Source organism: Coenobita brevimanus, chromosome 53 (assembly GCF_032717465.1).
Source record: "Coenobita brevimanus isolate Jiangsu-jjx chromosome 53, ASM3271746v2, whole genome shotgun sequence".
Lineage (NCBI taxonomy): Eukaryota > Metazoa > Arthropoda > Malacostraca > Decapoda > Coenobitidae > Coenobita > Coenobita brevimanus.
The window spans coordinates 44,439,663-44,465,787 of record NC_137006.1 but is presented as its reverse complement, the minus strand read 5'-3'; the positions used below and the strand labels follow the sequence as shown (position 1 = coordinate 44,465,787).

Genomic DNA, 26,125 nt, shown 5'->3' with positions numbered 1-26,125 from the left:
GTACCAGCCTGACACAAGCAGCTAGACAGAAAGGTACTGATTAGGTACGCAGGCAAGCAGGCAGATAGGCAAATAATGGTAGGCAGGGAGGTAGGCAAGTAGGTAGGTGGGTGGGTAAGTAGGTAGTTAGGTAGGTGTGGGCAGGTCAGTAGGAGGGAGGAAGAGAAGAAAAGTTAGGAAAAATAAATAAATAAATAAATAAATAAATAAAAAAAGGCAGCCAAACTCACATCAAATATCGCAGACAGCTGCCTAAATGCCGTGTCCAGATGTATGACAGTCTTGCGTATATCCTCGGCAGTTGCTTCATCCTCACTGGGAGTGGACGCCTCAAACAAACTCCTCACCAGACTGCCAAACCAGCCCTCTTTCCGTCCCCCCATCCCACCACCAATGTTGTTCTGTAGTTGCTGCTGCTGTTCACTGTACACCGCCTCATGTGCTCGCCGGATGTACTTGAGCAGTGATTCCACCTGTTGGGTTTAGGCGGCACTTAGAGGCGTATGCTTAAACTTGAAATCAAGAAGTGAAATGCAGACTGCCATCTTTTTTTATGATGATTTTTGATGTACATGATAATGATGGAACATATCTGGCCTTCTTCTATGGTGGCTGACTGCGTTCTGTAATATGGGATGCAGGCTAACCATACCTACTAACCACAGGCATTCAACATCAATGATCTAATGTAATGTGGTGTGTGCATTCCACTTTGTGGTTTAAGGTTTAAGCAAATGATCTTTACAGCCACTTTAACAGTCCAATTTTTTTCTTAATCATTTTCACTATTATGATGTGCTTCTTACTTTGTTCTTGTTACCTTCAGACAAAAGTAATTAGCTTACGATTGGCATTTTAAAGTGAAAGAGTCAGATACAGCCTTCATTAATGCCTTGGAGATCCTTCCTAATCTGAATATAACCATCTAGACACAGCAACCATCAAATACAAATGATGTCCCTGAGCTGAAGGAATTAAGATGCTACCCAATGAAACTTTTCACTCTTCTACTTCCATTTCCACAGTGTCCTTTGCCACAAATGTTGATGAATTCACAAACCATTAACATATATAACTGCGTGATGGAAGCCAGGGAGCGTGTGGGTTAAGGACTGAAACTGAAGCCCATAAGACCCCCTATAGTGTGGCCCGGGATGGTTGCAATGATGATGAAGATGCTCTGCTCATATGCTGATTATGATAATAATGACAAAAAAAGATAGTGCCCCTTTTTCTGATCACGCTGCTGCTGATAATGAAGGCAGAAGCACAGACTAAACTAAAACCAGACACTAACCATGGCAATATTAGCCTGACCAAACATGGGTAGGTAGGCATGACTGGGCCCCTCCATCTCCAGGATATGCGACCGCGCCACCGTGGCCAGGGAACGTGTGGAGTATGGGTCGTTGTTGACACCGGCGAGGCCCCCTGTAGGGTGGCCCATGGTGGATGCAGTGCCACTCAGGAGGGAGCGATGAACAAAGTGAGGATCCTCCAGTGCCTCCTCAATTTCCCGGATGAATGTGTTCAGGTTGGTCTGTGAGAATACCTGTTAAGGAATTTTTTTTTTTTTTAGTAAACACCAAATATATTACTGTATATAAGTTTGGTATACAGTACTCTCTTTCTTTTTTCATCCACCCACTCACACACATACTATTTAACACTATACTTGGACTTTTGCATATACTGGGACATCAAAAGTAAATCTTATTGGGCAGCAGAAGACTATGTATGAAATGTGCACTTGTAAACTGAAAAGCACACAAAACAGACCTTGTATATAAGTTTGGTATACAGTACTCTCTTTTCTTTTTTCATCCACCCACTCACACACATACTATTTAACAATATACTTGGACTTTTGCATATACTGGGATATCAAAAGTAAATCTTATTGGGCAGCAGAAGACTATGTATGAAATGTGCACTTGTAAACTGAAAAGCACACAAAACAGACCTGAAACACCTAAAAAAAAAACACACCTGGTACAATCTTCCTTCCTTCAGTGCCACAAAAATTCAAGGATACTTACAACACATCCTTACAAAATGGAAGGGGGTTCCTTTCCTTCGCATCCTCCCCTTTTAATCATCTTTTACAACAAGCAGGGATGACACATGGTGGTATTAGCTCCCCACTAACTTCAAACACAGCAAAGATTATATGAAAACGTAACCAACTTTTACCTTGGTGACCCTAAAGAGGATTTGTGCATTCCTGGGAGCGGAGAGGTCAAGGCGGAAGAGCCGGCAGGCAAGGTGGTGGAAGAGGACAGAGTAGAAGAGTAGGTTTTCCGCCACGAAGCCCTGCCAGCGCCCCTCCACCAAACGCTGACCCTCAAACTCCACCGCACTGCCCCCACCACTTCTGACAACATGGGACAATGTTCACTCACTGCCATACTAAATTCTATACAGTATCACCATCATCATCATCATCATCTTGTCAATAATACCCTTACACCAGACCCCCTTCACAGTCAATTCATTTGCATCTCAGTGGAAAGGATGTTCAACATGACAGACTTCATTTAGGAGGATTCCATAACAAATTTGTAAACAATGCTCATGTTATTCATTCACTGCAAAAAATTACAGAGGAGGATGAAAAAGAGGAATGAAGGGTTCACTGGGTTGCATCTCAACAAAAATTCAGTGACTGTGGAAGTGGCCTTAAGGCATCCATCATCATCATTATCATCACCATCATCATAATATTATTTCCCACCAGCACATAGTATGGGTTAAAGAACACAGTAATGGGCAAGTCTTATTTTACCCCCTGCCATGTGTATACAGCTGAGACTATGGCAAAACAGTTCAGAACACTTACAGGAAGACAACTGGCATATGACCATGATAGTGTTAAAAGGTGGGAGGTGCACACCACAGATATACTACCACAGTACCCACTTCGACCCACTTAGGCCTTAGATTAGACCTCTGAGCCTATGGCTGTTTATTCACCCACTATTCTGGGATACAAGGGCATTGCATCATCCAGGTTACCACAGTTACCTCCCCTATCTGTTACCCTAAGTACAGTACTAATTTTTAACCACCAACCCACAAAGGGTGGATGGAAACCTGAATTGAGTGGTGCCAACTGGCCATATAAGAACTCAAACCCCAGTTCTACATGAATGAAAATCCTCTGTCAAAAAGTGGGCTTCCACACAACTTACATGGATAGCTGAGGTACTGACATCGATAGCTGGGGTACTGACACTGATAGGTGAGGTAATGATATCGATAACACCCACCTGCTAGTGAGAGTGGCCTGAGTGTAGCGCCAGGGCTGGATGTACGAGAGCCACGTCTCCAACACCAGCCGAAAGGAGGAGTCCAGGGGCCAGTGGTTGAATGTGTGGCAAAGGAATTGGTACAGGCTCTTACGGTACATGGGCCACACATTTCTAACATGGGGATAATGATAAACTCCTGATTAGTCTGACATGCAGGTGGACAAAGAAATAGATAGTCTGGCAGATAGATACAATACATACCAGATACCCATAAAAAAAAATTATATAAGTTGCATTATTTAACTTTCATTTTATATTTCATTTATTTACAAATAATTGCCTACTGATAATTCACTGTGTACAGTAACAAGTATGTAAGTACAGAGAGACAGGTATGCACATAGACACATAGATGAATAGATAGATACTGTAGATAGGTAGGTAGGTATACAGACAGATAAGCAGGTAGGTAGGTAAGTAGACAGGTTGATGGGTAGGTAGGTTGGTAGACAGACAGATTGGTAGACAGATAAAAGAATGTAATTAGACAGTGTAAATAACATACTGTACTCACTTCCTAAGGTCGTCCAGAGGTGATGGGTGAGCAGGTCGACCACTGTTGGTGAAGAAGTGAAGGTGTTTGACCAGTATCCTCACCACACGCACGTGATCACTCGACGGCACCAACACTTCCTGTGGTTACCATTACCGTTAATACCAAAACAAATAAAATCTAACTCAGTCTAACCAAATTTACCCTAACCTATCCAAATCTAACCCACCCAAACATTTACCCTAACTTATCCACACCAAACTTAACCTATCCAAAATGAACCAAGTCAAACCCAACCAAACTGAATTTAACCTACCCTATCCAAACCAAATCTAACCCAAGCAAAGCAAATTTACCCTAACCTCTCCAAACCAAACCAAATCTAACCCACCCATCTAAAATTAACCTTACCTAACCACACCAAACTGAATTTATCCACACCTATCCAAACCAAATTTAACCTAACCTATCCAAGCCAAACCAAACAAAACTGAACTTCAACTAGCTAAACAAACCCAAACACATATATTTAAACCAAAAACCATGACTAATATAACTTACACAAACCAAGGCAAACATAATCAAATCTAACCTAGTCTGATCAAACCAAATCTAACTGAACCTAACCTCACTAAACCCAGTCAAAAACCGAACCTAACCTAACCTAACCTAACTAAACCAAACCCAGTCTAACCAAACCAACCGAACCTAGTTAAATCAAACTAAGCCTACTAACCAAAGCAAATAATTTTCACTTTTTTACTCTCTGCCTCCCAGTAATCCCATGTGTTTTAACTCTGGGCTGGTAGACTGATAATAATGCTACTGACAGATTACAAGACCCATTTATGAGGCAGGGTAAGTTGAAAATAAGAGATATGATATACTAGTTATAAATAGGACAAACTGGAGCCATGTCACAGATAGGAAAAACCAATAGTACCACGTTAAATGACAGAACACTATGTTATTAAGACAGGAGAAATTAGAAACATGTTATATGATACACCACAGGAGAACCACATTTTAGGAAAGAACACAATATTATCAGATACAAAAAATTACAACTGTACAATGATATATTAGAGCCATGTTATACGACAGGACGTAAGTGTTAGCAGACAGGACAAACTGGAATCATGTTATAAGGCAACAGAACCATTTTAAAGGACAGATTGGTATCACGCAACAAGATAAGATGAATTAGAACTATATTATATGATTGGACTCATTGGGACCATGTTAAAGAATACAATATAATGTAAAGATACAACTGGAATTAATTCTATCATGCAATGCCACCTAGGGGAGGAGGCTGGCCAAATTTTTTAAATGTACTGGTATACAATAGCCTAGCCTCATGACCTTGCACCTTGAAGGGGGTAAAATAGTTTTGTGTTAGTCACCACTGACATAGCTTTAAAACACCATAAACTAATACAGTATACGCTGGAGCCTCATTTCACTGGGCAAGTTACTGTAGATGCAGTCAGTAGTAGGTACTTGATCCATTATGACTGTGCAAATGTTGGGTGGGAGAGAGACAAAGGTTAGATCTTGTATTCTTTATTTCTCTAATGTTTCGGGCTACACTCTCTGAAGATGGGTTCTGTGTAACCCAAAACATTTGAGAAAAAAAAGAATTCAAGCTCTAACCTGTCTCTCTCTCCCATCCATTTCCAATCAGTGGTGCCTTTAGGACTTTACCTTTCTCTGATCACCAGTAATTTCACTGCTATGGAAGCTAGTACTGTACATTATTTAGGCTACAAGCAGTTCATTTTTTTCAACTAGAAGTTAACTATCAATCAATGGTATAGAAACAAATTATTCTTTTCACTGCTACGAAATTCACCTTAGAACTGTATTGCATTTTGTTCAGACTAAAACCACATAATTTTGTTCAGCTGAGAAAATTTCTAAGACAGAGGGTTGTAGTTATAAGACTAATTAAGACAGCTTTCATTAATCCTGTGGGTGGGAGGGTCTTGCTGTATTACCCATTAATAAAAATAAAAATGACATCATGTGACAGAAAGGATAAAGTTCACCACAAAGAACGTAATAAATGCCTACTGAATTTCCCCCGTTACTGCCAAAACTGATTTTCCATTTCCCATAACTTTATTTAATACATGTGTGAAGCTTTCATATAACACATCAGTAGCAGCATTTCGGTGCTCTAATGGAGAAGATGAAGATGACGACACTGACAACGACGTGGTGTTCAACAATATCACAACTTTTCCAAAAAAACTGAAACTGTTGATGGGCGGAAAACGGCGAGTCAATTCCCCAGCTGTCTGTAGATAAGAGACACTGGAGTGTTGTCGTGGTGGAGAAGTCACAGTGTTCATTCATTTGTTCACTTATAAAGGCTCAAACATGCTTGTATGCATTGGCCTTGGTCACCTAATGATGACCCTCCACACTGCTCGATCACTGGCAGCCTCCCTATTCAGTCCCTTAACTCTATGATCTCATCCCAAGTCTTTTTTGGTCTGCCTCTCCCAACCCTACCCCAGATGTTCAAACCTATGGAAGTCCTTTTGTCAGGGTCACTCCTATCAAAATGCAGCATCAGGCAAGGCTAAAAGATACAGATAATAAGTAATAAGAATGAAACCAAAAATTGCACATATTACAATAAGCATCACAGAAAAATGTATTAGAAAAGCCCACAAAATCAGTTAGATAAAAAAATAAAAAATAAAATACAAAGGCCACCAGAAATTACACCAACTGGAAATCAAGGAAAATTGTGTTAGAAAAAGCCACACAAACAATCAAGAAAAAGAGAGAAAGAAAACAGTTTGTCCTATGTTATAAAAGTAGCCCAATATTCTGATCATTTAGGGAATATAACAACAGTACTGTATAATGGCCAATACAATTCATCTGTCATACTATCTGTCCTCTTTTTCACTTTATATACTGCCTAAAAATTCACTTATTTCGGACACCCCCACTCCCAACCCTGTCACATTATTTGCTTGCACTTACTGTCTAATCTTTTTCTCTCTACCTAACCCACCCCATTATTCTTTCTCACTTTCTGTCTAATCTCAATCTCTCTGTCTATCTATTGTCAGTCATTAATTATGGTTGCTTCCTATCCATTTCCTTCATTATTAAGTTGATGCTTCAATACCTAATCTCCAATGGAAGCTTTTCATGGTTCGTATATATTGTTTTAAAATAAAAAGAAGAATATTTTATGTTTTTAACCCTGCCGGAACCAAAACCACACCTTACTAAAGTTGCTTCACCTAAAATGCGGACTGATTCTACCTTATCTCTCTATCTATCTACCTACCTACCCTACCTACCTACCTCTCTCTTTACCTACCTACCTATCTCTCTACCTGCCTACTTACCTATCTACTGTATGTACACCCACTAAAAAAATATCCATAGCCCTTGTGCTGTGATACAATAAGACACAGAAACCAAGGATTCTGAACTACTATCAATACCAAACAAACACGGTTTCACTTTTAACAAATCATTTCAGAATTTACTGCACCCAGGGGTAATAAATATTTTTTTTGTGGGTGTACAGGTGCGGAAAATAGTGCGAGAGACACCACCTTAGCCTGGGCACATAGGACTGAATCATTTTGGCCTGATGAACTAGTAGGGAGGGTGAGAGAATGGTATCAGGTATAGGTAGGGGAAAGTAATGTAATACCAGCTTCCCAATCATACCACTGTAAGCCATCACCAAAAAGGCAAAGACAGTGTTTATTTCTTTTGTTCACATTTATACAATGGCCTCTATTTTGCATGGTTCTCATCTGCTCATTTGCATGAATTAAATTTACATTCTAATACTGTAAACATGCCACAAAGATTATCTTCACTGAAGGCTAAACTAACTCTAAATGTAAATTGCAAGAAATGCTTATAATAACTTATTTCTTCTAATGTGCATCTTATAATACATGCTACAACCATGACTGATTACTGAACTAATTAAAGTCACGCTACTCTGTAATATTCTAGACACAGGATTATAAACATTGAGAAAAAACAGTAATAATAAATAAAATATAAATATATAAATAATAAAATATAGCTCACATTTACCAGCTAACTGTTGATGAGCAAAGTGCAAAATTCTCCCATTAAAAACTCCTACAAACTGAAGTAATCTAAAAAGGATGATACCTGAAGTCTCAATATTATTCTCATAGCTAACAAAACCTATCTAACAACCCAAACAAAACTGTAATAGTCACAAAATGTATAAACTAATGAAACTATGGCCTAACATTAACCAGCTGTGAACTAACTTAAAACATCTTGAACCTGAGCTAATCATCAAGCACTTAAAATCAACACAGGTGTAAATAAGATACAGTAGTCAAATCAAAGGAAAGCACTTGCAAAATTTATAATGTTAAGGTGCAACAGACATACATATAAATTCAAAAATAAAATGATGTAACATTTGGCTTGTAGCATATCACCTTTCAGCATATTTATACAGCATCAGTGACAGGAAGAGATGAATATAAGATCCAGACAGTGTTTACAGTGCAGTACAAACACTCTCACTTAAACTCTCAGATGTATGCAGGCAAAGACTACTTGAAGCAAACGAATCAGTGATGCACATGCCTCTGATTTATAAGTGAGTGGGTTACAGGCACAAAATGCACTCTTTAATTACTTCAAACAAAGCAAGCATGTGAATCACAAACTTTCTTTTTTTTTAAGTTAAATTATCAGCACGCTAATCCCGTCTATCACCTGACTATTTTCTTAAGCTCGGAAAACACCTCCCTGACTGACTGAGTTAATAATGAAAACTTGGAACCTTTGTAAATGTTGGAGCTCTGATAAACGATAAACAATACATTAACGGAAGAATGCTGGAGTGCAGGTAGTGAAAGAAATCACAGAAGAAGTAATGTTAAAAACCCTCCTATTCAATCAATATTCTCCTGTCTTTACAATGGTGATCTCACTCATGACTCACAACATCCCACCATTCAACACCTACTTCTCAATAACCATTCACATGAACACAATCAGTACAGTACTACAACCACCTATTCAACTTCTTCACTATTTTTCACAGCAAGTTTATTTATACTGGTGGCAGGTGATTTAATGCAGCTGAGGTGAGAAACCATGTGATGAAGATGTTATAAATAAGCTCCATTAACCCATTTAAAAAAAAAATCATATTATGCACTGTATAATGTATTCTGATATCCACCAGAGAAATTTTTTCAGTAAAGGGGTTAAGGATGGAATATAGAGGTTAACTGTACAAAAAGAAATAAAGCTAATAATTAACATCCAGCTATCTGTTAGGCCACAAAAAGAAGCGCCATTCTCATCACCACCCTTACCTTATTTTCCAGTACTGTGGCGAGTACGGTCCTTAAATAAGAACATGAGAATAACAAGTAAAAAGAGTTACAAGCATTGTCATGTGAAATGGGCCATACATACCTTCACTCACCATTCAAGCCTTCTGAAAGCTTGGCTCCATCCCACATATAATACCATCCACACACTACAATTTAGTAATGCTGATTCTGGTATTCAGGACTAGAGGTGTCCCTCTTATAATGTTACTCCAGTCCATCCATCCATTATCTAATACAGTGTTGCCCCATGAGGGGCATATGTAAATTCATTGTTACCCGCTCATTTTACACCCATTCAATGTTAATAGTAATGAAACTGTTGCATTAATGATTGCCTGGCGAGGGGGTGGAAAAACTGAATAAACATCTATGTACCAGACACCCTGTTCAATCATCAGCTATTTCTCCAATATGACCACCTTGCACTGAGAAAAAAAGTGGTGTCATCCACCGTGCCAAAAAGAATTTCCAAAGAAATATGCACCATACATTTTCAAACATCCATACACAAATCAATCTATCTTTCTCCCTCCACATGAAACAACAGACTCTTGATGCCGCCTACAATACACAGAGACAAGCTGAAGACACCTTGTTTTTGTTTATCGGAGCTGAGGATGTGCGGAAGGTGGGCAGGAGTGGCCATCACCTCCACAACACAAAGAAAGATTGTATCACCCCAGGTCAAAGTGTGCCAGGCTGTGTCATTCGAGTCAAAGTGGGCCATACATATCCTAAATGTGATATGTGCATTACAATTCTGAATTATAATATTTCATAGCTCTAAAGTGTGAATTAATTGATATGTATGAGGAACAACATAAGATGGCATTCAAAACTACCGTACCTAACCACGAAACGTGTGTTATGGCAGATACGATGAGGACGGCAATGAACAGTAACCTGGACTTGGTGTGGGTTGACAATATTATAATTACACCATACATTAACTTCATAATCTATCTACAGTGGCTTATAGTGGCAGTAAGTAGTGATTTAGGTGGCTACCAACTTGCAGTCAGGTTGGTTCTGGACTTGGTTAGGGTTGGGTAGTGTCACATAAGAGTCACCCTGGCTGGTCTCAAGATGTATCCCCACTGAAGCCATGTTATAACAGCACTACTTAACAATAAAGAAGGGATACCTGTAACATATAACTCGACACAAGGACATTTTATTAAATTTTTTAGCAGTAATACTTAAACTGTCTTAATTACTGATACTCTTGGGTAATTTCCTCAAGCTTACATAACAATTTTACAAGCTCTGTGAAATCCTAATCCTGGAATTTTGTTTACACTGTGAAATTCATGCAGTCAGTGTTTAAACTATATCTAAATTAACCCTCTGAAATTGTTAGACATACCTGTATTACTAGGACTAAAACTGGACAATTTTAAATCCCTGCAGTCAATGGCATACTGTATACCCTTAACCAAGATGACATATTATTCACTATTCCTTGTTACCTCTGAGTGACTGTATACAACTTAAGATAAATTTCTTATACTGTACTGAAGAGGCCTTACCTACTGTAAATTTCTCCAGTTTGCAAAATCTCTTAAGCCAAGTAAAATCATCTCAATACAGCAAGATTGAAATGAGTATGGTTTCCTCACAGTGAAATAGGTTAAAGCAAATTCCATCGCATAAGAGCAAGTCAATCAGGCCAACTGGTTCAGCTGGAGGTGCATCTGTGCTGGAGGACTAGAGCTAATGTTAGTGTTATCAACTTACATGCCACACTCACTGCCACAGCATTCACAGTAACACCCCTTTATGATGATCACTTTATGTTGCTTTTATGAGCACTTTTTTGGAACAATTTTCAAGCATACAGGAGTAACTGTCCTATACTCTAGGTATGGAAAGTTCACACTTACGTAGTGAAAAAATTTATATAAATATACCGGTATATATAACTAAGGGTCAAAATAACGTAAACCAAAAATAGAAACACAAGCTGCTTGATCTACATATTAATCTAGTATAATGTTATTAATTCCAGATGATGCAGTTACAAATGACATTAACACAACTTGAATACAACAGCATATTCTTCTCCATATAATATGTTTCAACAACAGTAAATTCTTCTGCATATAATAAGTTTCAGCAGAACTCTTGGCATAAGAGTGAGATCCTATGAAGAAACTGGCATAATGATTTATTGCATAGACATTAATCAGTATACCTGTCCAACTAGGAGTGAAATAAAAGGGTGTTACTGTTCACTCTTCATTCAGGTAAATTAATTATATACACACAGGCTGAATCAGTGAAGTAAGCAAGAGGCAATGAGACGCCAAACCTAAGTCAGTATACTCATATCAACCGTGAAGTTAGCCAGCAGCAAAACGTTAGAGACACAGTAGGTTCGGAACGAGACAAACAGGTGTTATGAGAGACAGTGTTAATGCAATCACGCGTTCTGGGCACAAGATGTCACTGGAAGAAAACTTAAACAGCATGTGAAACAACTGGCACAAAGAAAATGTGAAACAGGCCATTCATATACTCAGTGATATTTTAGTTACAGAAGATGAACAGAAGGAGAAATAAACAGAAGTTACAACAATAAAACTATCAAAAAACTAAAATGACAGGGGACAAGGTCAAACTAATGTGACAAATGGCTATTATTGAGTGAGGTAAGGGAGTGAGGCAGGAAGCGCGGCAATATACGAGAGTAAACGTTGTCGGTCGGTAACTTACAGCGCTGCCCATGTGCCAATTAGGCCGATAGTCTAGAGGGATGTGTTCTGAAAATACACTGCACGCATGCAGGGCAGAGTACTGGAAAGAGGAAGTTGGGGTAAAAAAACAATGATCTGCAACCAATATTTCATAATAGGCATAACCTATATACAGTTCTGGGTAAGCAATGTGTACTGATAATGTAGGTGACATGATATGACTAAAATGGTACATGATATTAAAGACCCCACTTAAACATCTCAAGCAACTGCCAGCATTCAATCTAAACCACTGGGTATGGAGATTCACAACACTTTTTTTCTTTTTCTACTGAGGAACACAGAAGGGATATTCCATAAACAAAGGGATATTCCATGAAGAATCTCCTCTCCTCCAGCGTTAAGACTCATGGAGCTGCTTGCAACACATGTTTAAGGTAGTGGGGCTGCCACAGCATGTTTAGTAAAGTACTGGCACTGGGCAACATACTCTACCTGGTAAGCAAGTTGAACCATTTACCATTAATATAATGTACTTAAGGGGAGGGAAATTAAGTCATGGTTTGTATGGCAAATGCAGTATAGCAATTTAACTTGAAAAAGGGAAAAATACATAAGCAACACTATTTTCTCACTGCTGCATAACTAAAATACATTAATACTGACTATGCAATTCCAAAAGAATAAAAAAAACACACATACAAGCATGCACATTCAACAATTTCACAAAGGGAGACGCAACAATCAGCGTCCCAGTGAAAATAGGATGGTGGTCCTCACATATTCTGGGAAGGCCTTACGTCAACAGTCAATGTTCGTTTTTCAAGTCTCTAAGCATCAGATTCTAAAGCCTGTATTGTTCTCAATTACGATGGTTCCCTAGCATCTCTTCCTCAGTGAAATTTATGGATCTGGCTGGTTAATATAATTTTGTACCTTGCTTATGCAAAGTATGATGATATTAAAATGACTTAAGCAACACAAAAGATGATCATAATGTATAAGAAGCAAAATAAATCACCTAGGAAGAGATGTTATGGAGCTTCCTTCACTGATGAGCACATGGGCTTAAGTGGCTCTGGTGAATTTACAACGTCACTTCCACTGTAATTTGCTCTGCATAATACACCTCAATATCTTACTACAGTACAGTATGTGCTACTCATACAAACTACATCGATATTATATGTTAAACAGCATACCAGTACAACAGAGCATTAAGGTGTAATATGCAAAATAAACCAGTATGGTGTGAACGTCAAAGGTAAGGCTGTGAGGGGCAGACCAAAAAAGACCTGGGATGAGGTCACTGAGTGTGACCTCAAAGATAAGGGAATGAATAGGGAGGCTGCCAGTGATCAAACAACATGGAGAGCCGCCATTTGGTAATCAAGGCTGATGCATGAATGATGAAGCCTTTATAAATGATACCATACAATACAAACTGTCAGTATCAATATATTAAACAGCAAACAGGTACAACAGGACATTAAGGTGTAATAAGCAGAATAAACTACCGGTACTAAGGACATGGTGATACAAGGCGTGCCATGTCACCTAAAATATGGCCTTCATTTCTTTAAATCCATAATTGCTTCAATCCAGCGAAGTTTTTTTAATTTATTCATGATACCTTTTTCCTGTAGGCCAAGAAACCATTTACAACGCTGGGTGGTAACCATATAACCAAACCATACGTGCTCCCTACGTGTCAACAAGTGGGTTGGTGGAGGGTTAGTGCCCCTCCCCATAAATACCTCAGAGTCAAATGGCCACCCCTTATGGGATTATGGCATCTGGCAATAAAAATAAATAAATAAATAAATAAAAACCTTCAAAGGATTTTATTCAGCTTAGGGGAGACTCTTCAAACAGGTAGGATACACATAGCTTTACTCAACTCCTCGGTCACCTAATGGCAGCTCTCCACACTGCTTGATCTCTGGCAGCCTCTCTAAGTATCTCATCCCAAAGGTCTGCACTCTCTGACCTCGTTCCATGTATTTTTTTGGTCTGCCTCACGCGACTCTACCACCAACATTCACACCTCTTCCCCTCCACACCCAATCGTCATCCTCCAACCTCTCAGGCCCAAACCATCTCAATCTGACCCTTCTCCAAACCATCTCAATCTACCCCTTCTCCAAACCATCTCAATCTGACCCTTCTCCAAACCATCTCAATCTACCCCTTCTCCAAACCATCTCAATCTACCCCTTCTCCAAACCATCTCAATCTACCCCTTCTCCAAACCATCTCAATCTACCCCTTCTCCAAACCATCTCAATCTACCCCTTCTCCAAACCATCTCAATCTACCCCTTCTCCAAACCATCTCAATCTACCCCTTCTCCAAACCATCTCAATCTACCCCTTCTCCAAACCATCTCAATCTACCCCTTCTCCAAACCATCTCAATATGACCCTTCTCCGAACCATCTCAATCTACCGCTTCTCCAAACCATCTCAATCTACCCCTTCTCCAAACCTTCTCAATCTACCCCTTCTCCAAACCATCTCAATCTACCCCTTCTCCAAACCATCTCAATCTACCCCTTCTCCAAACCATCTCAATCTACCCCTTCTCCAAACCATCTCAATCTACCCCTTCTCCAAACCATCTCAATCTGACCCTTCTCCAAACCATCTCAATCTACCGCTTCTCCAAACCATCTCAATCTACCCCTTCTCCAAACCATCTCAATCTACCCCTTCTCCACACCATCTCAATCTACCCCTTCTCCAAACCATCTCAATCTACCCCTTCTCCAAACCATCTCAATCTGATCCTTCTCCAAACCATCTCAATCTGATCCTTCTCCAAACCATCTCAATCTGACCCTTCTCCAAACCATCTCAATCTACCCCTTCTCCAAACCATCTCAATCTACACCTTCTCCACACCATCTCAATCTGACCCTTCTCCAAACCTTCACAATTTACCTCATCTCCTAACCTTCTCAGTCTACGACCTCTCCAAACTTTCTCAATCTGCCCGTTCTCCAAACAATCTCAATCTGCCCCTTCTCATCACAACACTGTTCTTGCTCTTATTATTTTTATTCAGATTACCATATGACTCCAGAAATGACAGGGTTAAAGAAGGCCATAACCACTGACCACAATAAGAAGTCTCCCCAGCGCTAAATAAAACTGTCCGACGATAACAAGAAGAAAATAGAAAGCACATCATCATACTGACTAACGTTAACTTTTCATCTGCCCTCATCTGCCTTCCCTAACAGATCTGCGTAACTGTTCACTGTAAGTTTAAACAATTTGTGGTTTTTAAAAAATGTGGGTAATAATGTGGCACAAACACTAGCCATTCTGGAAACACACACACACACACACACACTTTACTCTAAGCATCCCTCTAAAAGCACCTTCATTTCCAACACTGTCCATGCAATTTCACATTTCCCACACATCTGATATGGCTACTAGCATGTATATTCTAACCTAAGGGAGATTCTCAACCCACTTTGGCTCAGCTGGGGGTCAAAGGTAATCCACTTGGAAGGTCTACTTCTCTAGTAACCACGGAGACTCATTCCTACCTCATTAATATGGCTCATCAAATATCATGCCACCACAACTGAATACTACATTCGTGGGAGTGACCAAGTTCCATCACATACAACAAACCAACTACAGTATAAAGTAGGCATACAGCTGATACTCTTACCTGTGTGGTAGGTGTGGGGGCAGGTGTAGGTGGGGCGGGGCGGGTGGGGGAGCGGGCAGGAGGAGGCAGGCACTGGTTCACCCACATCTCCATGACAACCTGCACCAGGATCTGACAGAGCACACACAAATCAAACAATGACATTCACTTCCTTCTAACCTGGCCTAAAAGTACCCTATATTTATCTTCAACAATGATGGACTGTATTAATATATTAACACTAGAATACCATGCTAGCCATGAAGAAGTGTTACAGAATGGATGAAGGAGGGGCCTAGCATTGTCTTTTTCTGCCACTGAGCCATGTAAAATAATCTGCAAAAGGATAAATTTGGGCCAGATAAAGGTTAAAGATCTATGGTTCTCATCTAAAGCCGTTTCACTTAAAGCTGGTTCATTATTAAGTTGTTAATGAATTTACACCTTTTCTTCACTTAAGTTACTTGTGATTCATTATAGAGTTGTTCTGAGGTCATTGTTTTTTTTTTTCCCCTAGTCATGAATATGAAGCATGTCTCATTTAAAGCTGATTCACCTAAAGTACCAAGCTGCCTGTGCACATCCCTGACTTTAAGAGCGGACTGATTGTACATGAGAAGACTGGAAGGTGAAGACAAGGAAAATCGTCATCATCATCATCTAGACCTCATTTCACATCAACGGACAGGGTGCAGAGGGGTCCCATGCACAAGGATAAATTTATAAGGAGAAACGAATTAAAAGCCTGTCCAAATATACAGACCACACTCTCATTCACTCACTCTTCAAGACCCTGGAATCCTGACTCCACCCCACATGCATAAACATCCACACTTATGGGCTTCATACACAAGGAAACTAGTTACCTAAATATTCCACTGCTACCGTACTAATTCTCACTGCCCTCTGCTGGCTAATCTTCCTAAACTTGGAGAGGCCTGATAAGCTTCTCTGCCTATGATATGATGTGTGAGGATGAAGTTAATAAAGATGTAAAAAGTGTGATGTAGAGACTGTGAATTAAGAGTCAAAACTTTTATCCCTGACTGGTTAGAGTGAGATGAAGACAATCAACACACATTTTTCATTCATTGCCAGACGCCATGTATCCCAAATGAGGTGGCCAAGGGCTTAGAGTTCATTGTTTTACAGGGAGGGGCACTAATCCTCCACCAACCCCACTTGACATGTAGGGAGAACGAGCCAATAGCATCTGGTGTTCCCAGGCGGTCACCCATCCAAGTACTAACAAGACCCAACGTTGCTTAACTTCGCTGATCGGACGGGAAGCGGTGTACTCAACGTGGTAGACAAATGCACAGTACCAGTATAGAAAATGTAGAAGGACAGACAGACATACAGAGAGGTAAGTAGACAGACAGTAATGTACAGCCTGAATGGGGGACGGGTAAACAAACAGAGACAGAGAGATACCATCCATCCATCACCCAGTCATGTGTCATCCCGAGTACAGAGGCCCAGGGTAGGCTACTGAGACGAGATTTATAGGGCAAAAGGACTAGTCACTTGTCCCTGGGAAGTATTCTATGTGCAACAGCTCCCCCAACTGAAACACACTACTTAAATACAGTAATTCCTCTTGTGTCCAAAAGACCACAGTGTTTACGAAGAATCACCTTATGTGAGGGTTATGTTCCACCAAGAAAGACAAGTTTATTTACCAATCTGCGCTGTGAGTATGCATCAGAATGTATATGATGCGGTGGCAGGGGGAATCTGTTTACATTACAGTACAGTATTGGTATACATTAAACTCCATTAGTAATTTAAAGAACCAGGTGATATACAGTATTCCCATCAGTGTCAATATAAGCTGGATCAACCCTGACCCTTCGCTGGAAATCCTGAACACTTAATAATCAACAATGGCATGGTATGAGAAAAGTGTTCCTATGTTAATTACAGATTTATAGAGCAGTAAAAGATAAGTTGAGAGGAAGTGTGTTAAACCATGAATTAGTGTAAACAGATAAACTTGTCCTCACCTGACTAGTCCATATATTAAGCTGAGGGTTTGGGTTGTGGTGGTGGTGGTGGTGGTGGTGGTGGTGGTGGAGGAGGAGAGGGGACGAAGTCATGTGCCCCACAGTGCCAGTTCCATCCATCCTCAGGTACCCATGGGGGGGACCTGGAGGGGTGCGCAAAGGTGGGCGTGGACCTCCAATGGGCGACACCAAAGAACTCAGGTACAGGTTCGGGTTGGCAGCTCTGGAACGAGTTAAGAGACAGGTTGGCACAGGTTAAAAAATGCCAGAAAAAATATTAGCAGTTGTACAGGCCTGTGAGGTGAACCAATGATTCGTGAACCTTGAATGATGTGTGAATGAATGTCTGGTCTATTTCACTGGGCATGCTGTTGACAGGTCTCTCACTTTATCAGCTTTTCTCACCTTATTTTTTGTACTCTGCTTCAACTTAAAAAAAAAAAAAAAAAAAAAAAAAGGATGACAATGATGGTAGACTAGGGCTGTGTACTGCAAAACATTATTATGATGATGACAACTCAAGTCTAGGATCAGAGCTGCCTTCTTGTTGATATAATGCCAAGAAGCTGGATCAGCTATTTCCTTTTTAAAGTTCATGGAGTAACAGTTGCACAGTTGTTACTAGAGGGACTTAATGATAAAGTAGGTAAATGTGGATGGTACCACATGTAGTATGGAGGCACAAATTTTGAAGGTTTCACCAATGAGCTCAAATGTGTCGTTCATTTCACTGGTACTTTGTCAATTGTTTCTGATCTGATAATATGGTTGTATTAATCACATCATCAACTGGAATACCTACATACATACCGGTAATTTAAAAAAAAAAAAAAAATCCTACATTAATGAGTGAACAAAACTTCAAATAGTTTTCTTTTTTTCTTTGAAGGGATGAATATTTTGATGGCATCTATCATTTCGGTCCTCTTTTTATTCATTACAAAGCACATGAGCATGCACACATACATGAAGAGACACATGTACACACACACACACACACACACACACACACACACACACACACACACACACACACACACACGCAAAATGCACTATGTAAAAACTCTGCACAATCCCTCTCTCAGTCAATGCTTACCTGGGAGCAACAGGGGACAGGACCCCCCTTGGCGATACAGGCGGACTGGGTGGGCCGGGTGGGATGGAGTTATCACAGGGCAGGAAGGTGGTAAGATAGTCCTCCAGTAGGGTGGGGTACAGCGCATCACCAGCTGTCGACCACGAGAGGGACCATCGCTGGTTGTTGGCACCCACAAGGAAGTGTGCAAAATGGAACAGGTAGTACTCAAATGCATCTGGTGGCTGTGGTTAAGGACTGGTTGCAACAGGAACTCAAATGGTACAGGGCATGAGTTTCAAGTAGTTAAGTAATAGACACCTCAAGCACTGAACAACTACTGTATGGCATTTTTGGCGTCCTACATTAAGTGCTCCACTACATGGGAATACAAAATTGTGCACCTGTCAGTTTGAAATCCATTTGCCACACATGAGCCCAAATGACCAATTTATCAAAACTTCCGATCTCTGAATTTTCTATCTTTTGGGGGGTCTATCAGCCCTGTTGCCACTTCCTATATCGTCAGTAAATTTGGATGTATTACAACACAAACCTTAAGCATTCCTGATACATGTTAAAAACAGAATAGGACCCAAAACTAAACCTTGTGGCACCCTGCTTGTAGCCTGATGCATTTAAATATTTCATTCAGACAATGTATCTGCACCTACTTTCAAAACAATTTTCAATTTTCGGGATAACATTGGTTTTTACCAATTTTGCTGGATGGTGGCCATCCACTCACTTGATGTAGTATTGCCTACTTCTTCCTTCACTTTCATTCTTTTTTTGTATCTGATCTTCTTTCTTCCTATTTCTTCCATCCTTCTGGTCACTTTTTATTATTATTCTTTGTACTTAAGGTGGCTTTATACTCACTGACAAGCCTAATCGTTTCCTGTAACCCAGGGGACCATTTACAATGCTGTGTGGTAACCATATAACCAGATCACGGGGTGACATGGGGCCTACTATGGTGCCCCTGCTAAATGGGTGGAGAGATGCAAGTGTGGCATCCATTGAAGAACCAAACTTCCAAACTTTTCCTTGCACCCCACTGTTGTGCGTTGGTCTGCCACAAGGATATTCCATGCACAGGCTGGCCTTACAAGGGTGGTTGTTTGCCTGAGGTTAATGGGCCTGCTTGGCCAGACAGAAAGGCATTACTCAACAACAATGACAACAACCAAATTATCTTTCACAATGGTCTGAAGGGATGGTTGTGTGGGCAAGGTACATTTGTGTGTATTCAAAAATAAAATAAAAACAAATACAGAAACAAGATAATGCAGGCTTACCTCAAATCCTACATGCTACAACTAGGTAAACACACACACACACAGGAACATACACAAAAAAAGTAATGTGATCTCTCTTCTTGCATATCACATAAATTTGGCAGTCACATAAAAAGGATACTAAGGAGTATGTTGGTGGGAGGTTTGCCTGGGCCGGGATTTTGCACCTTGTTCGCATAAAACGCACTGGGTGTGCCTTCCTCGATCTCAACACGACTTCGCAGCTGTGCATATCACAGGGGGGAAGCTCAGTACCATTACACACGCCACTAAAAATTTTAATAATAATTTCACCATTATCATTACTCTATTAGAAAATGCACTGCTGTCATAACCAGAGGGTCATCTCTATCACCATAATATAATCAGTATCAATGCCAACAGAACCAATACCATTACCACTGCCATTACCAACATCAGTGATTATGTCAACCTCATTACCACCATTAATAATCTCATCATCCCTACCATCATTAGCATCAGCTTGTACTGTCATTAACATCATCCCTATTACTATACTATAGTCATTATCATTACTTGTCTTATCATCACTATCATTAACACTACCATCAACATCAATATATTATACAGACTCAATTTTCAATGACCATACTTAGTAGAATGGGTAATGGCATGATTTAAACACAAGATAAAGAAAAACAATGCAATACAGTAAGAGAAATGGGCTCTAATGTACATCTATTTGCTCATCAAACAAATCTTCATTCCACAGGCAATGCCAACTAAGCTCTATCACTGCAACCCATCCACAAACCTAGTGATATATATGGTAAACAGTTCAACAAGGCATGAAAAACTGCCCAATCAAAACTAATAAACCTAACTTAACCATGAAAAGTGCTCTTCCCTTACTAACAATCCATCCTGCCCTCATTGTACTGCTGTCCCTCACACCACAATACATTACCCTTCAACACAATCTCAACAAAAGATCTATGGGAATGCCCAGCCAATTGGCACAAGTTTTTACAGTCCACTGGGCACCAAGTCTGCATTCATGTGAGCAGGCAGTTACAAGAACACAGCACTGTACTACTCACTCTCCAACTTTCATGACTCATGAATTATTATTTAATTAATTAGTACTACAGCTACAACTGATGTAACATAGTGATACTCCTACTGTATATCAACAGTACCAATTTTTCTCTTTTCTCCCTCTCTCTCTCTCACCGGAAGCCAGGCAACAGGGAACTCAAATCCAAGGAAGGGATCATTTGCCAGACGATATGCCAGTGACAGCAGTGGTCCTGAGGCTCCAAGGAAGACCCGCATCTGGTCAAACTCCCTGGGTAGTGCCGAGCGAGTGATGGTGCGCAGACCCCACCCCGCCTGACCACTTAGGCCAAAGATACTCTCCACTGTGGTACGCAAGGTCAGGCCAGCATCCTTGCTGGTTGACTCGTTCAGGATGCGAGTGATCTCATCTAACCGAGTCTGGAGCACTGGTTGACATATGGCATTTTGGAGACGCACCTGAAATGAACAGAAAGCCTATGTCCTTGAACCAGAAACAAAAAGCTTAAGCCCTTGAACCAGATGAGACTGAGGATGTGACAGAGTGGTGGTGTGGACAGGTATATAAATGAGAGGGGCTGTGAGTTGGAGGGATGGTAGCCTGATGGCAAAGGACAGGGTAACAGAGATGATTCACTTGTGGTCACCCCTTACAGAATTAAGGTACCCAGCTTCAGACAGAAAGATAGATAGGTAAATAGGTAGGCAGATATATAGACAGATAGGTGAACAGTTAAAAAGACAGAGAGATGGATAGACAGACAGAACCAGATGACACATTCTTTATTAGACATGATTCTTATTGCCACCGAACAAATCAGCTTGGTTTATGGGAGACTATATTAAATAAAGCCTTCATGTGTTCTGTATTTTCTTCTTGGTGTTATCAGTTATATTTAGCTTAAAGACGGCATTTTGAACTGTAGGGGTTAGATACAGCTTGCATTAACCCCTAAACGGCAGACATAAATTTTAAGGTGAATAACCTATACGGCAATTATCTACCTATCTATCTACTGCCAGACGCCCCAATCCCGTTCGGGGTGGCCACAAACAAATCGCCTCCACGTTGCCCTGTCCCCCACCATTCCACTGCCCTGCTCTCAACTCACACCCCCGTCTCACAATTATCTATAAACATAATACAGTATATATATGGGTACCAGTATATATATATAACCAATGATACAAAGACTGCCTATTACCTCCACTGGTGTCAAATCCTCCACCTCAGAGCCAGGATGGTGTAACTCAGTCATTTTCCCCCCAAACACACACCACCACACCACATCAGGGGTCAGACTCTGTTATATGTCCCACCCTTTCCCTTCCCTACTCTTGGATATGATCGGTTGCCAGCTAGGAGTATACTGAATTAAGAATACTCCCTCCTTCTCCCCTCCCCCCTTCTCTCTCTCTCTCTCTCTCTCTCTCTCTCTGATAAATTCACATAAAAAAAAAAAGAACTCCACACAACCACACAACCAAACCACAGGACACACTACACTAATTTCTCTCTCTCACACACACACACACACACACACACACCAGAGAACCCCTATACAATAATTTGGGAATAAAAATGGCAGTTAGCACCCTTAGGTGGGAATGCCAAGCCAAGCTCATCATGTTGTAGCCTGTAAGTGAGAGAGAGAGAGAGAGAGAGAGAGAGAGGGGAGGCAGCCTGCTTCCCGCCAAACAATGGGGAAACTCACATAAAGGCAGACTGGATGGATGGATGGAAGGATGGATGGATGGATGGATGACTGTCTGTGAATTGATGAATGGATAGAGAGGTGATTGCCACTGAATTAGTAAATGGATGAATGGATGGATAGTTGACTGCCAATATACTGTATTAATAAATGAAAGGATGGACAGATAAATGGATGGAGAGTTGACTGCCAATGTATTAATACTGTAACTGAAAGGATGGATAGATAAATGCATGGCGAGCTGACTGCCAATGTATTAATAAATGAAAGGATGGACAGATAAATGGATGGATAGCTGACTGTCAATGAATCAATAAATGAAGGGGTGGATGAATGGAAGGACAGATGCCCGACAGATAGATGAAAGCTGGTAGTACGTTCAAAATCAAGAACTAAATAGGTGGTTGGATGACAGAGTAGAAAATGGATAACAGCAGCTACCAGTGTTCAGATGGATGGATGGATGGATGGTTAGTTGTGTGGTTGGTTAATTGGGTGGTTGGTATGACTAAGAGAAGGATACAGTGCACAAAATATAAGTTTAGCACAGGAGGTAGGGTTAATCATGCAGTTAAGCCAAGTTAGGCTAGATTCAGCTCTGTTGCTTGGTTATACAAACATCCCTGCACTCCTTCCCTACCCACCAAGAGGGGGATGGTAGAAAGCAGAAAGGCAACTTCACTCTGCTGACCACCAAGTTCAAATCCACATGAGCCTGGGACCACAACAACAACAATAACAGGAACTTTTTAAACTGGGGGTGTTAGGTAAAGCCTTCACTAATCACTCTACTAGGAGGAGGACAATCAGTGTGATGTTAGCCAACACAGAACAGTACCAAAGATCTATCAATCTACTGTACAGCTGGACACCACAGTCTTGTAAGGGGTGGCCATTTGTCTTTGAGTTTGTTGTTTTAAGGGGCGGGACACTAGCCCTCCACCAACCCACTTGCTGACACATAGGGAACATGTTTGGGTTGGTTATATGGTTGCCACCCAGCAATGTAAATGATTTCCTGGCTTACAGGAAACCATTTGGCTTGTCACTCAATGCAAAGATGCCTGAAAGGGAAAGAGGAGTAATAAAAAAGTGACAGGAAACATTGGAAAAGTAGGAAGAGAGGGGGCAGACACAGAAAAACTGTTAAAGATGAAGGAAGACGTACACAGCACTCCATACATCAAGTAAGTGGATGATTGTTGCCACCCTCTACCACCTAAATTTCACTCTATTATTAGTGATAGTTCTTGAAGCACTTCTTTGGCTTTGGGGAGGCTATGTCAGCTGGATGGATTAGACCTGACCTTCACTCAATTCAAAATTTCAACATAGCTCACCCACATAACATAAATTACAGTAGTTTGGTGGTGGACATGCACTGACAACAAACTTCTGTTTATGAATTTAAAAAATTTACAAAACAGTGATTGCTTCAGGTTAAACTGTGGTATAAAATATGGTGAAACTGCTGGAGATACCATGCATAAAATTTACAATTGTATTTTTTCTCAATTCACTATGGTATAATGTAATTAACTTTGTGATAGCTTTAAAAAGCTGTGGAAAAGTGTAATTTTTAAGACATCAACCAGAAAAACCAACATGTCCACCATGTTGGTCTTTTTGGTTCATTTGGCACCACAGTCAAACCATCATGAATCGTTCATCCCAACTAGGCTAACCCAAAATGACCTAACCTAACAAAACTTAACCTAATTTGGTAATTCTCTACCAATCGGGTGTGGCGATTCCACCTACAGTATATTACAAGAAACTCATGATCTCAAGGTAAGTAATTTGGTACATAGGCAACACAGTTAACTGTTCCACTGTGAGTGAGAGAAGTGATTGGAAAAAGGCTAAATATACCTAGTTTGGGGTATTTAAGGAAGTGGCCACGTCACCTGCAGCAATGTTTACCAACGATCTCGTCGACTAGCCGAGTTGTTTACCAACCATCACTCCAACTGGATGTGTCAGTGTATCCCGTGTCAAAGAAATGGGAAACTTAATGATTTAACCAAAATTAACCTAGCCAAGTCAAACCTAATCCGACCTCACCTCCCTTGCATTTGACAGCCAGCTTTCAACTTTAAAAATGAGTGTCAGGAATGTTAAAAACGGCAGGCTACTGGCAGACGTTAGTGGAATATTTAAGCACTCTAAATTCTCATTTATAGTTTTCAGAAGTGAGTTTATAAAAATCTGCAGTAACTGAGGTAATCCAGGAATAATAACAAGTAACCTATGAAAGTCTCATTTCAGAAAAAATTATGGATAGGCCACACATGTTGGGTAAAGAATTAATCCTAATTCAACCAACTCAAACTTAATTTAACCTGGCCTAACTAACCTGAATGATCTGGGGACAAATGAGTTTGGGCTCAGAATCAACCCATTGCCCCCTATACGACACCACTGCTGATATCAACAAACCAAACGTCGTGCTCTTAAGTAACATTATTTTCACTGACTTTTGGTGCCATGAATGAATTATACAACCTTTGGTGACATAAATGACATTTCCACAGAATCTGGGCGTCACAAATGAATTTACAGTTATGAAAAGATAATCCGTGTCAAAAAATTTTCATCCTTTGCTAATGGGAGTTTTATTGCAGCTTTTCCCAAGAAACACACAGGAACTGATCAATAGGACTGCTGCACTACAAAAAAATGTTGGAGCAAAGCTTATCATGACATTTACGTCACGATTCGGTGTTGAAACTGTTAAGTCAAGAGAGTTACTTGGCACAGTTCATTAAAGAGTACTTCACATCCTACTCTGATCCTTCCATGTTAAACAAAAGCATTAAAAACTCAAATTTGACAATATTAAAGCCAGGTTCCAAATTTGTAGGTAGAAGAGCTGCTCCACTTAACACGTCTGCGTTTTAATCTGATGCAAAGATATCGTTATTATCCATTCTGGCGTAATCCCTGTTCCCTGTACATCTTAAACACTGCTCATACTAGCATACAGTCAGCCACAAAGTTTTAAAATGTTATTATCAGTAACTCACGCTCAAAGACAATGTTGGCGCCGCCATGTTTGTTGTCATTTGAAAGTTTCACGAACGAAAATGATTTGATTTATAATAGTTGCTAGCCTTCATCAAATAAGAATAGCCCTTATTTTGTATTTCATGGGTATTTTAATATATTAAATAAAGCACAGTAGCATAAATAAACATAGTCGTGTACAATTTGTTGTATTCGAACGTTTTCTGTTTACAAAAACATTAGACTTTTCGATTATATTGTTTTCTTCCATCCCACATATAATTTTAATGGCTGAAGATAAGATTCGCTGAAGCTCTTAAGTAAATCTCTATTGGACCATCACATTATTAATCACACTAGTATACATTAGAACAAAATACCAGACACTCAGGATCAATTGCAGGGGACGAAATGTTTGAAGTGCGATCATTCCA

General features: G+C 40.1%; 1 protein-coding gene and 1 pseudogene across 1 annotated transcript in view; both read right to left on the bottom strand.

Moving 5' to 3' along the window:
- LOC145400685 (sphingomyelin phosphodiesterase 4) overlaps window positions 1–25,750 on the bottom strand; it is a 30,395-nt gene extending 4,645 nt beyond the window's left edge. Inside the window, exons 1-12 of the mRNA XM_080273122.1 lie at window positions 25,712–25,750; window positions 21,127–21,429; window positions 20,054–20,156; window positions 18,653–18,869; window positions 17,557–17,779; window positions 15,566–15,682; window positions 11,228–11,284; window positions 3,826–3,944; window positions 3,270–3,422; window positions 2,194–2,374; window positions 1,298–1,552; window positions 231–473 (exon numbers count right to left, since the gene is read on the bottom strand). Coding sequence (XP_080129248.1) covers window positions 231–473; window positions 1,298–1,552; window positions 2,194–2,374; window positions 3,270–3,422; window positions 3,826–3,944; window positions 11,228–11,284; window positions 15,566–15,682; window positions 17,557–17,779; window positions 18,653–18,869; window positions 20,054–20,156; window positions 21,127–21,429; window positions 25,712–25,750 — 2,010 coding nt within the window. The remainder of the gene's footprint in view (window positions 1–230; window positions 474–1,297; window positions 1,553–2,193; window positions 2,375–3,269; window positions 3,423–3,825; window positions 3,945–11,227; window positions 11,285–15,565; window positions 15,683–17,556; window positions 17,780–18,652; window positions 18,870–20,053; window positions 20,157–21,126; window positions 21,430–25,711) is intronic.
- On the bottom strand, window positions 16,752–16,868 carry LOC145400848 (5S ribosomal RNA; annotated as a pseudogene).
- Window positions 25,751–26,125: the final 375 nt, after the last annotated feature.